The sequence below is a fragment of the Peromyscus californicus genome, unplaced genomic scaffold (assembly GCF_007827085.1).
Source record: "Peromyscus californicus insignis strain IS unplaced genomic scaffold, ASM782708v3 Scaffold_1__1_contigs__length_55948999, whole genome shotgun sequence".
Taxonomy (NCBI): domain Eukaryota; kingdom Metazoa; phylum Chordata; class Mammalia; order Rodentia; family Cricetidae; genus Peromyscus; species Peromyscus californicus.
Window position 1 is genome coordinate 54,952,422 of NW_026294492.1, and position 21,607 is coordinate 54,974,028.

At 58.3% G+C, this 21,607-nt stretch overlaps 1 protein-coding gene across 3 annotated transcripts in view; it reads left to right on the top strand.

Annotated features, from left to right (window-relative positions):
• The first annotated feature begins 809 nt into the window (after positions 1-809).
• Sbno2 (strawberry notch homolog 2) overlaps positions 810-21,607 on the top strand; it is a 46,642-nt gene continuing 25,844 nt past the window's right edge. For 2 of the 3 annotated variants that reach the window (XM_052747247.1, XM_052747248.1), the window contains exon 1: positions 21,480-21,591. Coding sequence is in view for 1 of the 3 variants with exons in the window: in XM_052747244.1 (XP_052603204.1) it covers positions 17,523-17,606; positions 19,406-19,479; positions 21,480-21,591 (270 nt within the window). In the remaining 2 variants the exon portion in view is untranslated. Of the gene's footprint in view, positions 920-17,427; positions 17,607-19,405; positions 19,480-21,479; positions 21,592-21,607 lie in introns of those variants that run through there. The other variant, XM_052747244.1, reaches the window with a different exon arrangement.

Below are 21,607 nucleotides of genomic sequence, written 5' to 3' on the forward strand. Positions count from 1 at the left end.
CAAGTCAGGGTTTCTCTGTGTAGTTTTGGAGCCTGTCCTGGATCTCGCTCTGTAGCCCAGGCTGGCCTCGAACCCTCTGCCTCCCGAGTGCTGGAATTAAAGGCGTGCGCCACCACCGCCCGGCTGTTGTGCACCTTTAATCCCAGCACTCCGGAGAGAGGCAGGTAGAGTTCTGTGAGTTCGAGGCCAGCCTGGGCTACACGGAGAGAAAACAGCATCCATAGAGTTCATCAAATTACTTATTTACAGGCAAGTCTAATCTCAGGGTTGCAGGTCACGGGAGGCTTCTGGGTGGTGGTAGCTCTGAGTCTGAATTCGTGATACCGGCTGGGAAAGGGGATGGTGGCCGCACTGGCTTTACCCGCGCTGAGGCCCATACCCGAGGCTGGTCTGTACCGAGAAGGGAGACAAACGACAGGTAAGGTGGGGGTGAGAAAGGGATTGGACCGGGCACGGTGGTCTGCGCCTTTAACAAAGGCCCGCGCTTGTGCGGCGGGGGCCGGCGGGTCTTCGTGAGTTCTAAGCCAGCCAAGGCTACAGTGAGGCTTCGTCTGGAAAACAGCGCAAACGGCTCGTTCTAGACGGTTCTAAGGGAGCCGGAGACTGCAAGGGTTGGAGGGGTTGGTGGGGTCTGAGGCTGCCCGCGGGCCAGGCCAGGACTCCTGGGCACGCGCGAAGGCCCCAAGGGGAAACTGAGGACCCATTGGCTGGGGCAGGGGAACAGGGACCGCGTTCGGCTCCCTGCAGAACCCAGGCCCCGCCCCGGCCCAAAGAAGCCCCGCCCCCGAGGCCGCGCCCCCCTCGCAGGAGCGGAAGTGCGCGCCGCCGCCAAGATGGCGCCCAGAACCCGGAAGTGAGCGGCGGCCGCCGAGAGGCTCCGGGAAACTGAGGCGCCGCGGGCTCCACGACCGGGTCTGAGGTGAGGCGCCGGCCCGAGACTCCGCTGGGACCCCTCCGCGACCCCCACGCGGCCCGCGCGGGCCGGCCCGGGTTCCGGGGTTTTCGCGGGCGTTCTGGGGCTGCAGGGCGGGGGGCGAGCGCGCCGCCGAGTGCGGCACCGCGACCTCTGACCCTCGCCGCGACCCCCGACCCGGCCCTCCGCGCCGACCTCAGGCTCTCTCTGGCCCCGCGAGTCCGAACCCCGAGCCCCGCCGGACCCCTGACCCCGCCCCCGGCCGCGACCCCCGACCCCGCCCCCGGCCGCGACCCCCGACCCCGCCCCCGGCCGCGACCCCCGACCCCGCCCCCGGCCGCGACCCCCGACCCCGCCCCCGGCCGCGACCCCCGACCCCGCCCCCGGCCGCGACCCCCCGACCCCGCCCCCGGCCGGCAAGCCCCTTGGCCGGTCCGGGGACCCCGCGCTCCCGCTCCCACTTCTCCCTGGGAGCCCTGGCTCCTGTTGCGACCCCCAGGGCGCGTCTCTGGCGTTGACCCCCGTCCTTTGGGCGAACCCCGATTCCCGCTCATGAGAGCCCTTCCTTCCCGGGGAATCCTGACCACGGCGTCACTCCCCGCCCTGACCCTGGACTTGGGGGGCACCCCTTTCTCCCTGCACCTCGATCCCCGACGGACAGTCTGCCTTGAATCTTGACCCCGGCCTCCCGGGACCCTCTGTCTACCGTGGAACCTTAGCTTCCCCTTGGGGACCCCCGTTTGCCTGGTGAACTTTAACCTCACACTGGGGACCCCCTTCTCCTAGTGCACCCAGACCCTGCCCTCCGAGACCCTGGTTGCCCCCCTGCGAACCTTGACCACTGCCTCCCCTGTGACTCCTGCCTTGTGCCCGGTCCTGAGAGTGAACCCCAGTCCCTACCTTGCGCCGGGATCCCTTGACCCCAGCCTCACTCATGACTTCTAACTTTTCTGTTGTTTTTCCGTGTTCTTTTTGACCCCTTGCTTTTTCTGGTGATATTTGACCCTGGAGCACCATGGGGTATCTTAGTCCTTTCCTGCCTCCCATGCTGGCCCCAGCCGTGGGGGTTCCCAGGACCCCCGGCTATCCAGGAGGAGCCTCCTCACGGTGTGGATGGCAGTACCACTGACCCCGGGCACGTCCCTCATGTCCTGCTCTTGTTTGGGTCGGGGTAGTGTGATGGGAGTAATGTTGAGAGCAGGACTCCAGGGAGCTGACGGAGGAGACTGGGTGACACCACCCCAAGGACATGGCTGGACTAGCTTGGTGGTGAGGCAAGGACCTCAGGGTGTCTCTCGAGATGTCATGATTAACTCTCTGAAAAGTTAAAAAAAAAAAAGGCATGAGTGTGTCAAGTGGCCGGGACATCCCCGGGCTCTGCTTCCCGGAATGCCTGTGGGTCCCGCCTGCTCGGGAGCGGCCTTCCTGCCCTGGCTGTCTGGTGCCAACTACTGTACCCTGCGAGTGGAGAGCGAGAGGGGTGCCTGGCCTTGGGGGTGGCACAGTTGCTGGCAGTTCGGCCAGTGGTGAGTTTTTCCATGTGGGGAGGGGCCCTGAGGGGCTGGGCTGAGTCGGGATCCCAGTGAGCCCCTGTTAGATGGAGCATTGCCAGGAGTCTGGCATGATTGAGACTGGCTTGTCATAGAGCTCTGCCGTGTGGGACTGGGGACAGTTGAAGGGACAAGGGGCATAACCTAGTGACTACAGAGAGGCCCCTAACTCAGACCCAGGCCAGCTGACAGGGGCCTGTCCATTTCCTTCCCTCCTGTGATTGGCCCTCCTAGGGACCTGTTTCAACGGCAGGCGGCTGGAATCTGTACGTGGGAGGCCTGGCTGGTCCCCCTCCTCCCCTGTCCATCCTCCAATGTCCTTGGGCCCAGCCCTGGATTTTCCCAGGGGCTGGCTCCTGGAGATGGATGCTGAGGCCCTTTCCAGTTGGGACTGATAGTGGCAGGGACCTGCTGGCCCAGCCCTGCGTGTGATGGTGGTGGGGAGGCCCCTCCATGCCCCTCCGCTGATCCTGCCGGTTTCTGCTGTGCTCCCACCTTTAGGGAGAAGCTGGGTGAGCAGCCTGGCTCTGCCGGAAGCAGTTTCGCTGAACTCTGGAGTGGGCAGTCCTGAGGGGAAGTGGGTACAGGTGCCTAAGAGGGAAACTGAGGTGCTGAGAGCTCGCACTTGGCCCGAGTAACACTGCAGCTCACATGCCTGTCCATGCAGCCCTGGCCTGACATGCCGGGGCCCCACGAGCAGGGCCAGAGACAATAAAGAGGCGACTGTCCCTGCTGCCTCCCCCAGGGCCCTGTGAGTGTGAGACTAGCTGCTTCCCTGCTTGGGATGTGTGTGGGACACCACCTGAAATTGTGAGCATGGGGAGGTTTGAAGGGGTAAAGGAAGGCCCTCATCTCACATTCCGACACGGCCCCTAGGCTGTGTCTGTGTGTGTGAGCTGTGTGTGATACACTGGACTGTGAGAATTCAGTCAGATCTGCGCTGTGTGCATGGGTGTGTTTGCATGCCCCCGTCCCTCCCACTCGGTTCACATGTGTGTGCTGTTTGTGGTGCTCAGCCTGCAGCTCTGTTCACTAAGGGTCCTGTGGTAACAAGGTGGGAGGGAATAATGGGGAGTAGGTGTGGCCAGTGTGGGACACAGCCTGAGAACAAGGTCACCCAGGTCATCCTGGACTGTCTTCTGCACACTCTCAGCTGGGGGGTGCCCCCTCCAGAGTGCCGAGTCTGCCCCCCTACAAGGGCTTGGGGTGAGGAGCTGACTTCCTCCGGTACTGTTGTGGACAGTGGCACCACCTCTCTGGTTACCCTGCTTCCAGTCCTTGGGAGGGGTGGGCACCTCCTTTGGTTGTGGCTCGGGGGATGATAGAGCCAGGACTCCAGCTGAGACTGTCATCTTTGTGCTGAATGCACCCAGTGCTTAGGACAGTGTAGAGGGACCTCAAGGACATCGTGTTCAGAGCCCCAGACACCGAAGGCCACACGTTCCCTCTGGTGGGAAGTGTCCAGAACAGGCGAATCTAGAGACAGAAGGAGGATTGGTAGGACCTGGGGCAGGGAGGTAAGGGGGAGGTGACTACTAATAGGGAGAGGTCTTCCTTTGGGGGTCATGGGATGTTCTGGAGCCAGATAGCTGTGATACTTGTATGACAGGATGTCCTGAGTCCCAGTGCGTCGCAAGCTCCGCAGATGAACTTGACACATGGGCACTGTTTCCCAGAGTTAGGCTGGCCGCGCGCCTCAGAAGCCCACGGGTGGACTGCAAGCTCGAGAGTGGCCGTAGGTCTAACTCCTCACCAGTTCACATCTGGGACACTGGAGAGTGATTGAGAGCCTTGTCCTGGTCTTGAGAAGGCAGCTTCCTGGAGCCCGAAGCAGATGCCATGGTGGGGACCTGGGCTTCTGGGAGGGGCTGAGTGCCGACACTAGTGTCAGCTGTGTGTCCAGGGTGGGTGCCCCTGGTCTATGAGAGGGTCTGGGGACAGCAGAGATATCCTGTGTGCTAGGGGAAGATTGGCTTGGCCACCATGTGCCCACATTGACCAGAAAGGAGGTGGACAGTGGGTCGGACATATCGCTCCTCGGTGGCTTCAGATCTGCCTGTGTCTGGCTTGTCCTTAAGTGGGTGTCCACCCTCCTCCCCATCTCCTGTCCCCAGTCCCTGCTGGGTCCCCAGGATGCACTTGTAGGCTGCTGCCTGCAGACTTGCCCATGTCCACGCGCTGCCGCTCTGAGATAAGGGGACTTAGAGGTCCCTCATCAAGACAGCATAGTCCAGTTCCCGATGGGAACCCGGCACAGAATGAAACTGAAAGGGACAGTGGCTGGGATGGCCAAGGTCCTGCTTCATTTCAAAAGTGACAGCACAAATCCTCGAGGAAGTCTCCCCACCCATGGGGGTCAAAGGCTGCAGATACAGGGCAGGTTGAGGGTCCTAGGAGGGCAGCAGGTCTAGGTCTTTGTGGTGGTGACTCATCGTGACCAGGGTGGGGTGACTTACCAGGAGTGCCAGCGGGTCAGAGAGAAAGTCCCTGCCCCACACAGTGGCCCTGGTGCCAGGATAGCAGCTACCCACCCCAACTGCGCCCTGTCTGTTCCGCAGCCCGGGGTGGCCTTCTGAACATGAGGTAAGCCAAGAGAAGCCTTGCATTCCTGGGCAGTGTGTCCCCCGCGCCCTGGTCTCTGCTGCAGGTGGAGAGGGGCAGGGAGTAGTTTGGGCTCTGGAGAGTAGATGCTGTGGGGATCCAATCTGCCTGGGGGGGACCAGGGAGCGCCTATTACAAATGGTTAAGAGCATCCGGAACGTTCTGGGTTGGGCCAGTGAGGATTCTGTGTGTACCCCAAGTGCTGTGAATTGGATTATCTGAGCCCGTGTATCCTGGCCATCGGGGTTCCTGTCTGAGCCTGGCTAGAGGCCAGCTACGGAAACCTACTGGTGTCGGCTGGGCACAGGTGTCCTGGACCCTGGGAGATGTCCTCTTAGATTGTGCAGCTTGGCCTTCTGAGACCTAGGTAGAGGTTGAGGACTCAGGGATGGCATTAGGGATGTCCCAGAGTTGACATCTCTACTCTGGCTTTGTGGGAAGCTGGCAGCACCCAACATTAGGGGCTGGGTGTGACATCCTGTGTCGCCCACTCTAGATAGTCAGGGGCTGCCACCCCTAAACTCTGATCCAAGTCTTCTCCTGAAAAACCAGCCTGTCTGGATGCCCAGGGCCACATTCCTTCCTCCTGCCCCCTCCTGCCATGCCTGGGCCTCCCCAGCGTGCCCTGCCCACCTGCTTCCTCTGCTGGAGGCAGGGCAGGCAGAGCCCCTGAGAAGCTGTGGGGCTCCAGATACCCCAGCATCTGCCACTGTGCCTGTGGGGCCCTGCTGGTCATTGAGGGTCTCAATTTCAAGGCATGGGTCTGACCTTGGGTGGAGTTGGGATCTCAGGTCTGGCCTAGAGAGCCATCAGAATAGCCAGCCCTGTGGGCATGCTGTCTTCCATAATCAGGACTGTAGCTGTGAGTTTTTGGCAAGAGTCGTGGGTGAGAGGCTGTACTCAATGGTTAGAGCGCTTGCTCGCCTGGCATACACACACATAGTCCTGGCTTCCTTTTCCGGCACCCATCTGGTGTGGTGTGGTATACTCTGGAGTTCTGCGACAGAGTGAATTCAGGGCCAAAATCATCCTGGGTGTGTCTGAGTGGCCGTGGTGTCCCTGGGGTCCTCACAGGCAGAGGCCTCTCTCTTCCACCAGCTGTGGGCAAATCTGAGACCCCAAGTTGGGGCACACTGGCTGCCCCGCTGGCTGTGGAGTGGGGACAGCAGGAGTCTTCTGGATTCCAGTCCTACCCACTGACAGCATTACAGAGGTGGGGCTTCCCTCCCCACCAGCCTAGAGCCTACCCTGTGTCCCCCTTCACCGTGGGAACTGGCCAGGGCCCGGGCCCCTATCTGGAGGCCCCCTGCCTTATACTGCTGGAATTACATCCTCACTGTAGTAGAGAGAAAACAGTATGCCTTGGGCTTCTGAAGTGTCCGTCAAGCCTGCTAGTCTCTAGTGTGGAGCAGGGGCCTCCCTTACGTAGACACGCTCTGCCCCTGTCCCTGAAGCCCATCCCCAAGCTGGGGCTAGCCTCCATTTTCTTATGGACGTTGAGTAACCTTCATGCTGGGATGAAGCTGTTGTTTTTGGCACTGGGGCTGGACCAATGAACCCGAGGACAGTGGTGCCCACTGGGACATGACTGGCCCAGTGATGGCCGTCCCCAGCCGCCACTTGAGTTCTCGAAGGAGCACTGAGCTTGGGGTGGGCATGGCAGCAAGTGAGCGGTGGTAGAGACCCCCTCTGTGCTGCCCGTAGACATACAAGGGCTGGGACACAGCCCTGACGGCACCCATGGGACCTGGTGTCTGGAGCTGACTCCTCCGGTGCCGTTTTCCTCCTGGTGGTCGCAGCATCCACAGGGCACTAACTGAGAGCCAGGTGTGGTGATGTACACCGGCCACCCCAGGAGGATGAGGTCAAGGCCTGCTTGCATTAGTCGAGACCCTGTCCCAAACAACAGAGGGCACCGCACCATGGCTAAGCCTGCGCCCCCGCACCTGTCGACACCCCTCTGCCCCTGTCGTTCTCTGTGGCTCCTGTGCTCCGGCCTGCACTCCCAGGGTCAGGTCTCAGAGACAGGCACAAGGCATTCTCCCTACTCACTGTCCCTCCTGGGCTTCCCTCCAGCCTGTGGTGACCAGCTGAGTTCTCCATGGCCCCCAGCAGTGGGGTCAGACTAGGGCCCTTGAATTTCCCCATGCCCTCGCCAGAGAGGCTAGGTTAGAGCCAGTTTAGGGGATCCAGACACTGCGACCAGGCCTGGGACACCTTGGGCTGCTGCTTCCAGCATGGGCATTCTTTCCTTTCTTTTTTATGTTTTTTGTTTTGTTTTTGGAGACAAGATCTCTCTGTATCTTTGGAGCCTGTCCTGGAACTCTCTGTAGACCAGGCTGGCCTCGAACTCACAGAGACCTGTCTGTCTCTGTCTTCCCAGTGTTGGGATTAAAGGAGTGCGCCACCACCACTGTGCCTTCTTAGCATGGGCGTTCTTGTGGCCAGCTCTGCCAAGGGCTAGAGGGTCTCTAGCCTGAGCACCCCACCCCCGCCCCTGAGCACACAGCTGTCACCCCATCCCAGCATCCAGTCCCGTGGGCAAGGCCTCTGTCCAGCCAGGCCTCTGTCGGGCCAGACCAGGAAGTGTTGCAAGAGAGGGTGGGCAGTTCAGACGTCCACTCCAAGCTCCTCCCTAAATCTGGCACTCTGGTCTTCTAATGTTCCCTCCTGCCTATCCCTGTCCTTCAGAAGGTTCTGGAAGGCAAGGGTGGGCCATTCCATTGGAGATGAAGGTGTTGTGTTGAGCCCCCATACTGTGACCTCTTGAGTAACACTGGGAAAGGGCTGTGGTGGCCCTGTGACCACTGTTCCCCAGGATGGGAGTGCAGCTGCAAGTCAGGGCTTTAGGGCCAAGTCCAGCCCCCACACTTTTCTCTGAGGGGTCACCACATGAGGTTGATGGAGGGGCATCCTGGGCTGAGGGTCCTGCAGGCCAGCTAGTGGCTGAGGGGTCAGAACTGTAAACCTGAGGTACAGTCCATATGCAGACCCCCGCCTCCTGCTTACTCCCTAAGCACCCTGTCCCCATTATACACATGTGGCTCCTCCCACCAGCCTGCTAGTGACCCTGTGCCCACATCCAGAAGGACCCGGGGTTAGGCTGGCTGTGGCCTCTGCCTGTCATTGGCTTCCGCATCGTTGTGTGCCAGGGCCCTCAGGGAACTCGGAAAGCCCAAGGACATGGTCCGGGCCAGGCTGGGAAGTCAGTGAAGGTCAGGGCTGCCTCCATCACAGCTCAGATGCCCTGTGAGTTTCCCAGAGCGCAGAGCTTTCCAAGCCACAGGAATGGAGAGTCCTGGAACCCCAGCCCTGTCCTGAGAAACTGATGCCTCAGTCTCACACAGCACCGTCTCCAAGGCCAGGACTCTGGGCTTGGGATTGTCACCAAACTGTATCTATTGTGTGTTCAAAGACCCTTTCTCCAGACAAGGTACTAGGTGCCTACCTGTGCCCTTCAGGGCTGAGTCCTGCCCTCCTCCCAGGTGGTGACCACTCCTACAGGCAGGGTAGAGAGGCTCTGACCTCTTCAGACCTAGCCACATACCCCGGGGTGCAGAGCAGTGGAGGGCCATGGTCCTATGCCCACCCCACCCCTTGTGGTAGGGAGAGGTCAGCCTGAATTCCCTGTGTGCCACCCAGTAAGATCTCTGGGGAGCCCTACCAGTCGAGGTGGAGGTCTGGCTGGCTCTATTTAAGATTTATTAATTTATTATACATAGTGTTCTGTCTGCATGTGTCCCTGCGGGTCAGAAGAGGGCACCAGATCTCATTACAGATGGTTGTGAACTACCATGTGGTTGCTGGGAATTGAACTCAGGTCATCAGGAAGAGCAGCCAGTGCTCTTAACCTCTGAGCCATCTCTCCAGCCCTTTTTTTTTTTTGGTTTTGGTTTTTTGGTTTTTTGAGACAGGGTTTCTCTGTGTAGCTTTGGAGTCTGTCCTGGATCTCGCTCTGTAGCCCAGGCTGGTCTCGAACTCACAGAGATCCGCCTGCCTCTGCCTCCTGAGTGCTGGGATTAAAGGTGTGCACCACCACTCCCGGCCTGGCCGGCTCTATTTTTGACGGCCCAAATTACTTATTTATTTTTTACATTCATTTATTTTTGGTGGGGTTGGGGTGGGGGGTGGTTGTGTGCACCACAGTGTGCATGTAGATCAGAAGACAGCCTGTGAGAGCTGGCTCTCTCATTCAGCCACGTGGGTCCTGGGGACGAAACTCAGGTCACCAGGTTGGCGGCAAGCGCCTTTGCTGGCTGAGCCGTGGTGCCGGCCCACATCACTGATGTGCTGGGATCTGCCCCAAGGCTGGGGAATAGGTTCAGGTCCCTGAGTGTGGGACGCTCGCCAGACACTTGATCCTGCGGCCACGGGCACTAGCCTGTGATTGAGACAAGGCCCCCCACCCCCACCCCACCGTGCTTCTAGCAGTCACAGAGTGGGAGGCAGGCCAGGACCTAGGAAAGGAAGGCCCTACTCTCACCCTGGCTCTCCAGAGCCACTGCGGTCCTAGGTCAAGTCTGTGGTTTACGAGAAACTCTGAGACCTTGGGGATACCCGTGTTAACTGTCCCTGAGAGCAAGGGCAGCCCAGGGGAGGAAGTGGACCCATCTGGACCTTGGGGAGGAAGCAGGCACACTGGGCTCCTGGGAATGGGTGTTGGCCTTGTCTCCTGGTGTATGCCTGAGTACCATGGCTCGGGACGTGGGGTATGGGGAGTATTCTCTGGGTACCATGCCTGTCCTGAGAGGCTCCTGTCCTTAAGGACACGGCCTCTCCCACAGCGAGGCTGGACCTCTACAGAGGCCAAGAAAGGGATGTGGGGTTGGGGTTTTGGGGACCATTGGGAAAGGGGTCAGGGTGGACTGGCTGGGCCAGACTGGAGTCCTTGGCCAGAGTAAAGCTATGGGGAGGAGAGTACCCGGCTCTCTCATGGTCAGCCTCGTGCCCTGGGCCAAGGTGGTAGGTAACGCAGTGCATTGGCTGTGGGCCGGGCTGAGGACGGTGCCATGGGCTGCTTCTGTGGAGACTTGAGTGGTGTAGAGGGAGCACAGCCTTCCGACCTCAGCCGTGCGCATGTGGAACGCGGACGTCCGTCCCCCAGGGTCTAAGTGCTGGTTCCTGCTGTGCAGGAACGCTTGATGGCTGCGGCTCGGCACAGCACTCCCTGCATGAAGCCCTGGTCTCTGGGACCTGTATGTTAAGAGGCAACACCCAGGGCCACCTGCTCTCAGCGCCAGACCATTTATTCTGGAACTTACTTTTTTTGTTGTTTTTTTTGTTTTTTTCAAGACAGGGTTTCTCTGTGCAGTTTTGGTTCCTGTCCTGGATCTCGCTCTGTAGCCCAGGCTGGCCTCGAACTCACAGAGATCTGCCTGCCTCTGCCTTCCCAGTGCTGGGATTAAAGGTGTGTGCCACCACTGCCTGGCTTATTCTGGAACTTTCTGTTTCGAGATCATACCATTGGGTCCAGTGGCTCTCTGTGAACTCACGGGTCAGTCCATGTTTGCCCTTGTTACCAAATGAGCCTAGTTTGGGAGAGAGTCAGATTTCCTTGCTGTCGTGAGGGATGGTGGCTGGGCATTTCACCTGTGTGGTCCCTGCTGCTCCTAGGGCTTCAGTGTGGGCTGCACCCCGGCCTGCCTCCTGCCCACGTGTGCACTTACATGAGGGCTCTGTGCACTCTTCTTGAATCAGGGTTTGTGTGGCTAAACCTGGGCTCTTGAACCAAGTCTCCAAGTGCACTGATATGAGTCTGGTTTTAGTTTGTGTGGTACGTAGGAATAAGCCCTGGGCTTTGTACATGCTACTCGAGTTTCAAAGCCTTTTTTTTTTTTTTTTTTTTTAAAGATTTATTTATGTCTGCATGTTCCTCTGCTTGTCAGAAGAGGGCACCAGATCTCATTACAGATGGTTGTGAGTCACCATGTGGTTGCTGAAAATTGAACTCAGGACCTCTGGAAGAGCAGCCAGTGCTCTTAACCGCTGAGCCATCTCTCCAGACCCAAGTTTTAAAATTATCAACATTACTGCTATTTTAAAAGATTTTTATTTATTTATTTAGTTAGTTAGTTAGTTTGGTTTTTCAAGACAGGGTTTCTCTGTGTAGCCCTGGCTGACCTGGAACTTACTCTGTAGTCCAGGCTGGCCTCGAACTCACAGAGTTCTGCCTGCCTCTGCCTCCCAAGTGCTGAGATTAAAGATATAGGCCACTATGCCTGGCTATTATTATTTCTAACTATGCCTCCTGTTTTTATTATTATTTTTCAGATTTATTTATTTTTAATTTATGTTTATGAGTGTTTGGCTGCATGTGTATGTGTACCACACGTGTGCCTGCTGCCCACAGATGTCAGGAGGGGGTGTCAGGTCCCCTTGAACTGCAGCTAAGGATGGTTGTGAGCTGCCATGTGGGCTCTGGGAACTGAAACTATGTCCTCTGCAAGAGCAGCGGGTGTGCCAACCCCTGAGCTGTCTCCAGCCTCATGACAGTACTTTAGAGAACAAGGAGGAGAGCGGGGAGGGGGCACAGGTCTTTGTTCCCAGCTACTTGGGAGGCTGCGACAGGAGGATTCCAAGTTTAAGACCATCCTGGGAAAGTTGCTGAGACCTTGTTGTTTTCACAAATGTTATTATTTGTGTGGGGGGGGCACGTGCATGTAGAGGTCAGAGGGCAGCCTGCAGGAGTGACTCCTTTTACCACATGGGTCTCAGGTGTTGAACTCAGGTTGTCAGGTTTGCTGGCAAGTGCCCTTATCCACTGACATCTCACGAGTTCCTCAAAAAAGTTGTAAAAACCAGGTGAGGGAGGTGGCTAGGCAGTAGAGCCCCCTGCTAGAATTCCCCAGTGAGGGGCTGGGGGCGTGGCCAGGGTGGAGCCCCGCCTAGAATCCCCAGGGAGGGGCTGGGGGCGTGGTCAGGGTGGAGCCCCCTGCTAGAATTCCCCAGTGAGGGGCTGGGGGCGTGGCCAGGGTAGAGCCCCGCCTAGAATCCCCAGGGAGGGGCTGGGGGCATGGTCAGGGTGGAGCCCCGCCTAGAACCACCAGTGAGGGGCTGGGGGCGTGGCCAGGGTGGAGCCCCGCCTAGAATCCCCCAGTGAGGGGCTGGGGGCGTGGTCAGGGAGAGCCCCGCCTAGAATCCCCCCAGTGAGGGGCTGGGGGCGTGGTCAGGATGGAGCCCCGCCTAGAATCCCCAGTGAGGGGCTGGGGGCGTGGTCAGGGTGGAGCCCCGCCCAGAATCCCCCAGTGAGGGGCTGGGGCGTGGTCAGGGTGGAGCCCCGCCTAGAATCCCCAGTGAGGGGCTGGGGGCGTGGTCAGGGTGGAGCCCCGCCTAGAATCCCCAGTGAGGGGCTGGGGGCGTGGTCAGGGTAGAGCCCCGCCCAGAATCCCCCAGTGAGGGCTGGGGGCGTGGTCAGGGTGGAGTCCCGCCTAGAACCTTCCTGTTTCCCTTGCCAGCTCTCATTGTCCACCTCCAGGAGTCCAGGCGGTCTCAGAGGGCCTCTTCTGTGGGTGGACACATCTCTACCTGTCCACGGTTGGTACCTCTTCTAGTCAGCGCCAGCTGTTCACGGTCTATTCCCCGTGTAACTGGCCCCAGAGGTTTCTTCAAGGCCAGTGTCTGTACAGAGGAAGGGACTACCTGACCCTGGGCTCTGTGACCAAAGGCTAGGTCTCCGAGACATGGGAGTGACCATGATCTTCTCTCACTAGACAGCTTTCGCTGGACAAGTCAGGACCTAATCAGGTGTCTTGAGTCATCCAGGACTCTGCCACATCTGAGCTGAGCCTCGTGAACTCACTGGATTTGGGGTGTGAGAGCCCTGTGGCAGAGAGACCAGCCCCCCAGAGCTCCTGTGGAGGAGGCCTGTGGGTCTCAGTTATGTTGAACACAGGGTTCTTTATGCACTATCTATCTGATATGTCCCGGCCCTGCTCCTGCATGTCTAACCCCAGAACTTGGTGGTTCCCTGCGGGCAGCAGATTCCAGACACCAGACACCCACTTGAGTGGGTGACTCCAGAGACGCTAATTCACAGCCATGGGCTCTAAGGCTCCTGGAGGGCCCAGCAGCTGCGCAGTATGTCCTAGGCCAGGGTTACTTCTAGCAGCCTGAGGGCCTTTGCTCCGTAGGGTTCTTCCTTTGTTTTGTTTGGTTGGCTTGTTCTCATGTGGCCCAGGCTAGCCTGTACTCACTCACAGAGGTCCACAGGCCTCTGCCTCCCAGGGCTAGTGATTAAAAGGGTGTGCACCGTCCTTCCCAGCTCACCTGGACTCGATCCTGTTTCTTGTCTTGTGCCTGCTGGCAGGACAGGCGTGCAGCAGACTGTGGTCAAGCCCGAGCGTAATGCATGCCCAGCAGGGCTCTCCACTGAGCCCCAGCCCCAGTCCTGTTATATTATTTTTTGTTTCTTTATTTACGTACTTATTTTTGTTGATACAGAGTCTCCATCTGAAGCTCAGGCTGTCTTAGAACTTGGGGAAATCCTCTTGCCTCAGCATCCTGGGTATTGGGCCTGAAAGCATGTATAACTGTGCTCTGCAGGCTTCTGAAGACAGCCTTGGGATCTGGTCCCAGCTCCTTAAAGGGGTCTTGTGACCTAGTCTGAAGCCTCAGCCAGGCCAGGGTCCAGGGAGCCACTGGAGAAGCCGCCCATGAGTGGGCCCCATGTCCTCCCACGTCATGCACAGAGGGACCAGAGTCTGTCTCAGAAACAGGGGTCTGACTTCCGTCTTGGTTCTCCGAGAGCACTTACCAGTTCCAGGTCTCCCCAGGACTACTCCCTGTGAAACTTGGGTGCAGAAGGAAGCCACATGCTCTTCAGAGTGATGGAGATCATGGCGTAGAGTCCGCCTCCTGTGTGGGGACCAGTGTCTGACCTAGAGTCACACCTAAAAACAGACACAACAGGCTGTGTCACCTGGCAGGGCCCTTCGGGTCCAGTCCTGCCCAGCCAGAGGCTGCTGTGTGGTGCCACCTCGATTCAGGAATTTGGTTTTGTACGTGTGTTTAGTGTGTGTGCATACATGTGCGTGTGGAGGTCAGGGGACAGCTTGTAAGACATTGTTCTCTCCTCCCACCACATGAGTCCAGGTGATTCAGTTGGGCATGATGGTGCAACCTTTAATCCCAGCACTTGGAGGCAGACATAGGTGGAGCCCTGTGAGTTCAAGGCCAGCCTGGTCTACACAGTGAGACCCAGTCCAAAGAAAAAGTCTTTATCCACTAAACCGTCTTGCCAGCCCCTCCTGAGTGTATTCTGGGAGTTGGTGGACTCCCTGGATAACCCGGAGTGAGTTTACGGCAGTAAACAGGATACCTGGGAGACCTTGGGAGACAGGATGACCGCAGGGGATGCTGGGAAGGATGGAGGAGGTGGTGCCACGCTGTATGGGTGCTAGCAAATAGGGTGTAGGTTCAGGTTGGGCACTGCCCTGTGAGGGTGGCCACAGGGGACCCTGGGTGTGGGCCACAAGTACAGCTGTGTCTTCCACAACCCCAGCACTTAGACATCCAATTCCGTGTCCAGATTTCCTGTTCTAGACATTTAAAATTTTTACTGTGTGTGTATGTACACGCGCACATGCCATGGAGTGTGTGTGCGCGCGCGCGTGTGTGCGCGTGTGTGCGCGTGCGTGCGTGCATGCGCGCATGCCATGGAGTGTGTGCGTACATCAGAGGACAGCTTGCAGGAGTTGGGTCTTTGCTCTTGCTGGCCACTCGGGTCATCAGCCTGTGGTCTGGACATTCTTATTCTGGAGTCCCAGACTGGTCTGTTTTGTTTGGTTCTCTCACTGAACACAATGTCCCCAGTGCCCCCCCACCTTGTGGAGTGTGCCTGAACCCACTCCTGCTCACGGCTGTGTGATACTTTGGTGTGGGGGTGGTCTACACCCTGTGTCCACCATCCACCAATGGACCCTGAGCTGTGTGGATGGCGCCATTCTAAATTTCAGTGTGGGAGTTTGTGTGGACCTGTGCTTTGGGCACGTGGCTGAAGCAGAATTGCTGGGCTTGTTCAAGCTCTTTTTAACTTTTTTTTTTTTTTTTTTTTTTTTTCTGGTTTTTCGAGACAGGGTTTCTTTGAGTCTTTCCTGGAACTCACTCTGTAGCCCAGGCTGGCCTCGAACTCACAGAGATCCGCCTGCCTCTGCCTCTGCCTGAACCTTCTGCCTGCTCAGAGGCGCCGGCAAGCATCACCAAGGCACAAATCCCAGGTCACCTGTGGTGGCTCCTACCACTTAGTGGCTACTGAACCTGACCCCTGTCCCTGACTGACCAAGCGTGACCCACACCTTCGGGGACTGCCACTCAGAACAGGAGGGAGCACCAGTGTTCTGAGGTGGCGAGAGGAAAGGACACCAGCACACGGGGCAGGCTGCTCTGCAGGGCCCTGAGGACTGTCTGGAGGACTGGTCAGCTTCGCAGGGCTGGGAGGTCTTCCGGGAGCCTGTAAAGACAGGCCACGGACAGCAGCACAGGCTGGGCTCTGAAGGGGGTCTGCTCCACTCACCTGCAGGTACTTGGTTGGGAGGCAGAAGCTGGACTGAGGAGAGTCTGGACCCCTCAGTGGTTAGGTCCGTCACTTGATGGGCTGCTAAGACTCAAGGCCACTGGTGCCAAGGTGGAGCCGGGTCTGGCCTGCCTCGCCCCTGAGTGTGTGTGAGTGTGTGTGTGTCCCTGCACGTGTGTGTATGAGGTTTTGTACACCTGCTTGTGTGGATACATACACAGAGGCCAAAGGACTCTACCAGTCTCTGCCTTATTCCTTTGCTTAAAAAACAAAACAGAGCCAGGCGGTGGTGGCGCACGCCTTTAATCCCAGCACTCGGGAGGCAGAGGCGGGCGGATCTCTGTGAGTTCAAGGCCAGCCTGGGCTACAGAGTAAGTTCCAGGACAGACTCCAAAGCTACACAGAAAAACCCTGTCTTGAAAAGCCAAACTAAAACAACAACAACCAAAAAAAAAAACCAAACCAAAACACAGTCTCAGGCTAGAGAGATGGCCCACAGGTTTGGAGCATTGCCTGCTTTTCAGAGGCCCCAAGTTCAATTCCCAGTATGATGCCTCACACCGGTCTGTACGTCCAGTTCTAGGGGTTCCAGTGCCCTCTTCTGGCTTCTGTGAGCACCGGGCACACACACGGTGCGCGGGCACAGGTGCAGGCACGCCCCCCACGCCGTTAAAGCCGCACCAGGTGGCTCGTGTGACACACGAGCTGATCCTCCAGCTCGCTGTTGTCAAGGACGCCTTAGACGCCTCATCGTCCTGCGGCCCCAGTGCTGGGGTGGCAGGTGTGCACCACCACAGCTTGTTTGTGGAGTCCTAAGGGTCAAACCCTAAGGGTCTACCCCGGCAAACAGCTGAGCGGCACTCTGGCCTAGGCCGGTCCTGAACTTGTCATCTGGCCACCTGGACTTCTCACGTCCGGGGTGACAGGCTTGTAGCACCCGGGGCCAGGCAAACGTTCATTGAACCTTATCGCTGGTTCACCCCAAAGTACGAGGACATCGAGTCCCCCAGATTCCACTGTGTCTGTCCTCCATGTGCTGCCCTGAGTGCTGTTCAGTGGTGACCAGGCTGCCACAGGTCTGGGCCTGCTGAGCTGTTGGCTGTGAGCTGGGGCTAGTCTCCACTGCCAGCATCAGGCGGATGGTAGGGGGGCTCCGCGACCCGCTTCTGACCAGGACTTCTGGCCTTGCTGGCAGTCTTGCCTCTGCCTGCTGCCCCACCCCCACCCCCTTACCCCCCACCCCCGCCCACCACCATCCCCAGGCAGGCCCTTCCCTGGCTGGATTACACAAGCCGCTGCCTGCGGCTTGCAGCCTGGGCTGTGGGCAGTTACTGGAAGGCCAGCTCTGCTCCAGGGCTTGACTGGGCGGGGGCCTTCTCCCCTCCTGCCCCTTTGGTGATTAACCTTGTGCGATGCCTGCCTGCATTCCACCACCCTCCTGGCCGGCCTGGGGGCTCAGGTCTGGGGTCAGGGCATATTTGTCCTGTGTTTGACTGTGTGGGGGCTCAGGCTTCATCACCCCTAAGCCTAGGACACCCTGATCAGGGCTTTCCTTGGTCTGACCCAGCGGGAACTTCTGGGGTTCTTCCGAGAGACTTGGGGCTCCTGGCAGGCTCTGGGTGTCTGTCTGCAGAGGACCCTCCCCATGGGGCCACAGGGCCGGCCTCAGGCTGTTCTGTTCCTAGTGGCTGGACCCAGTGGGTAGTAGCCATGCCATGACCAATGCCGATGGCTTCAGTGGGGCAGGAGCCACATCTGTACCTCCTGCCCTGACCCCTTCCCAGATGGGAGGGACAGGAGTTGGAGAGCCTTCACGGGCAGGCAGTTCAGGATGGCCTCTTCTGCCACTACAGGACATGACTCCGCACCTGCTGCTGTCAGCACCACAGAGTGAGAAGCCCACATAGCCGCCACCCGCGGGTCGCGGAGCCCCACTGCCATCCGCCTGATGCTGGCAGTGGAGCCCACCATGGATGGGGACTTCCCTCCTCCGCCCGAGCTCCCGCCACCCGGAGGTGGCATCCAGTTACAGGTGAGCCTTGCCCTTGATCTTGCAGCCACCCCAGGGGACATAGTGGATGCCCTGATGGCAAGTCTGCCATGACAACCTTTGGAATTCCCTAGCTCCCTGTGACACCCTGGACAGGGTCCTGTCCCTGAGTGAGGGTAAGTTGACTTTGACCCTGACCCGCCCGCAGCATCCTCCCGAGTCTCCTGGCCCACAATCCGCAGTAGAGGGCTTCTGTTTGTTTGTTTATTGTTTGTGTTTGAGGCTGGGTTTCGGGTAACCCAAGCTGGCCCCAAGTTTGCCAGTATGGGAGGGTGATCACGAACTCCTGGCTCCACCTCCTGAAAGCCAGGGTGACAGTCATGCACCACCACACCTGGTGTCTGTGGTGCTGGAAATGGAATCCAGGACTTGCATGCTGCAAAGAGCCCCAGTCCAGCCTTGCTTTTGGGTTCTTTGAGACAGGGTCTCACTCTGTCCCCGGACTGGCCTGGAACTCCAGCAGTCCTGCCTCAGCTCCCGGCAGGGGCTGCTCTTAAGGAAGGCAGCCCCTCTGCCCTCTGTCTCCTTGTGCTATCACAGGCCCTGAGGATGCAGGACAGACACAGGAAGGGTGGGCGGTCAGACAGGGTGAGGGTGAGCCAGAGCCATGTCATAGCATAGTCCCAGGGGACACAGGTGGGGACAGCTGAGACACTGAAGGACCGACCAGGTGGGGTGGTGCTTACCGCTTACCAGTGCGCACACCGTGCCCAGCCGACACCACACACTCCTGTGCTGGAGCAGGGAAGAGGAAAGGTCGTTAGTGGAGCTCCCATATTAGGGAGTTGGGGAGCAGCAGCGACCAACACCCAGAGTGTCGCTCACAGCCCAGAAACCCTGGCTGGAGTCCAGTACCTGTGGCCCGCAGCAGCCAGGCTGTGCCCAGTTCCTGCCTCTCTGCTTGGCCCTCCGTGTTCCCCGCCCACTATTCCTTCATCCACAGCCCGTAATTTACTTAATTATTTCCCTATTGTGGGGCCTTTGGAGAGAGTCCAGTTTCCTCTGCTATAAATAGTGCCACCTTCTCGTCCCTCCATCTGTCCCCATGCTGTGATTCCCAAACAGGAGCCCAGGGACAGAACCAGGGGTGGTGGGCTCCCAGTGCATGGTGCTGGGACCACCACAATGTGGTCCTTTATGGTGACATTCCAGGGCAGCATCAAAGCCCCATTAGGGATAGGAATGCTGGTCCCTTGTTGAAGAGGTCCTGGGTAAACCTCAACTTTGCCCAGAGTACCCTTGGGGCCTCAGAGCCTGGAACCACACCCCCAGCCTAAGCTACTCCCCAGCTCCTCACTGGGGGAATCTAGGTTGGGCTCCACCCTGACCACGCCCCCAGACCCTCACTGGGGATTCTAGGCGGGGCCTCACCCTGACCACGCCCCCAGCCCCTCACTGGGGATTCTAGGCGGGGCTCCACCCTGACCACGCCCCCACCCCTCACTGGGGATTATAGGCGGGGCTCCACCCTGACCACGCCCCCAGCCCCTCACTGGGGGATTCTAGGCTGGGGCTCTGCCACCAAGCCTTGTCCCTCTCCCTTTCCAAGCATAGCCTCCTGGGATCTTGTTGCAAGGGACCCTGGTCAGCCCTCTGGGGCCGCACACCCACATTCAGTGTGTCATTTGCTCCCTTCTGCTTTCCTTGCGACCCTCCGTGGCTTCCCTCATGCTCATGGGGAAGCTGAGACACTAGCTGATTTAGTGGTTCTCCATAACCCCTGCCCTTTGCACTGGGCCCTGCTTTCTTCCTGCTAATACCTGATGCCCCCTGTGTTTCAGAATCGACTCCTGCACTGTCCCTGGTGGAGCAGTTTTTCACCGGCCTCCTATCCCACCTTCTCCAGTGAAAACCAGTAAGTATTCAGAGGGGCTTCACCCCAACTCTGCATGGCCAGAGCCACCCCATACAGTAGAGCAGACAGGAGGACCCCAGAGTCTAGAGAGAGCGTGTTTGCAGAGTCCTGTGTCAGGACAAATCATCTGGGTTTGAAGTGGCAAAGGATGCTGGGAGAGGACTCCAAGGCCCCTAGAGAGTCCTGGGTTTGGAAGGCTTGGAAGACGTTTGCCTGGGGAGCGTGCCCTGTGCAGACAGCTCAGAGCAGATGTGGTCAGAGCTCTGCTCCAGGGTGTGTGCGAGCCTGCTCCTACTGTTCGTAGGGGTGTGTGGGTGGGTGGGTGGGTGTACACGTGTGTACCTGTCCATGTTATAGCGATAAATCCATGGGAGTCTGCTTAAAGGGCAAAAGGGATTTATTAGGAAAGAACCCACTAAAACAGGGTCCTGGAATGCTGAGGCGCTGAGTCAGTCCGCCGTCCAGGCCCATGAGAGAGAAGAGAGCCCTGTACATGCAGCTTAGGTCTTAAGGGTAGCCGGAGGCCACGCCCCAGGGGCAGGTACTTCAAGGTCATAGGTAGAGCAGTTACCTGCTACATCTCTAGGGGCGGTGCTTCAAGGTCACATAGAACAGACATCTGTTTCAAGGTCATAGACAGAACAGATATTTACTACAACATGTGGAGCCAGAAGTCAGTGCTGGGCATATTCCTCAGTCACTCAACACCTTTTTTTTCCCCTTTAAACTTGAGACAGGGTCTCACTCAGTGTAACCCTGACTGAACTCCCTGTGTAGCCCAGGCTGGCCTGGAACTCCCTGTGTAGCCCAGGCTGGCCTGGAACTCACAGAGATCCACCTGCCTCTTCTTCCCCAGGGCTGGGACTAAAGGGTGGCTGTCACACCCAGCTCATTTATGGGTATTTTGACTGCATGTATGTTTATATATGACGTGCATGCCATGGAGGCCAGAAGACAGTTTTGGATCCCCTAGAACTGGAGTTACAGATGGTTGTGAGCCACCATGTAAGTGCTGGGAACCTGAGTCCTCCGGAAGAGGAGCTGGTGCTCTAACCACTGAGCCATCTCTTCAGCCCCCTCCATCTTGGTTTTTTTTTTTTTTTTTTTTGGTTTTTCGAGACAGGGTTTCTCTGTGTAGCTTTGCGCCTTTTCCTGGAACTCACTTGGTAGTCCAGGCTGGCCTCGAACTCACAGAGATCCACCTGGCTCTGCCTCCCGAGTGCTGGGATTAAAGGCGTGCGCCACCACCGCCCGGCTTCCATCTTGGTTTTTGAGGGGGATCTCTCACTGGACCTGGAGCACACCACTGTTTGGCCCTGCCTGTCCCATTGCTGAGGTTATCTGTGTCTGTGGCCACGCCTAGCTCTTCTGGGTGCAGGTCCTCTCCTGTAGGGACCGGACTCTGGAATTGGTTATGTGAGCTCAGCCTTCACATCATTTTGGCAAACCTCTCCAGATAAGAGGTAGAGGCCCTAGGGATGGCCATCGTCCCTTTGCCCCAGGAACCAAGGAGGACACAGAGTTGGAGCTCCAAGTGGAGAGGCTCTGGGACCAACCGCCTCCTCCCCTGCCCCTGTGACTTCCCCACCCCCACCCCAGGCTCAGCTCACTGGGTCCCGCCCTCCTCCCTGTAGGGCCTCATTACTCTGACGGTGGGAGAAAGGCAGCTGTGACGGACAGACGGACGGGCCTCTGTCCATTCACACCCTTCTCTTCACTGTCCTTGGCCATTGAGAAACAGGGCAAGGTGCAGATGGACGGGGAACCAGGGCCTTGGGTCGTGCTTGTCGGGGTGTAGAGTCTGAGGGCCATGGAGGAGGCGCTGGCTGGCTAAGCTGTGCGTCTGTCAGAAACGCCTGGGCTGGATCCATGACTGCCCAGCTTGGCGGGCCGAGCCTTACAGGCCTTGTGACTGAGCTCCCACACGTTGAGGGCGCATTGGGACCCTTTTCTCCCCCTTGCCTCGCTCAGCCGCATGGTCGCTGTCCTTATTTTTGCAGACAGTTCGTGGGTTCCACCCCATTCCTTGGTGGCCAGTCCTGCCCCGACATCAGATACCCCACCACAGCCTCTGTCCCCAGCATCTTCTCCAAGAGCGGCGACTTCCCTCAGGTAACAGCCACCCTTG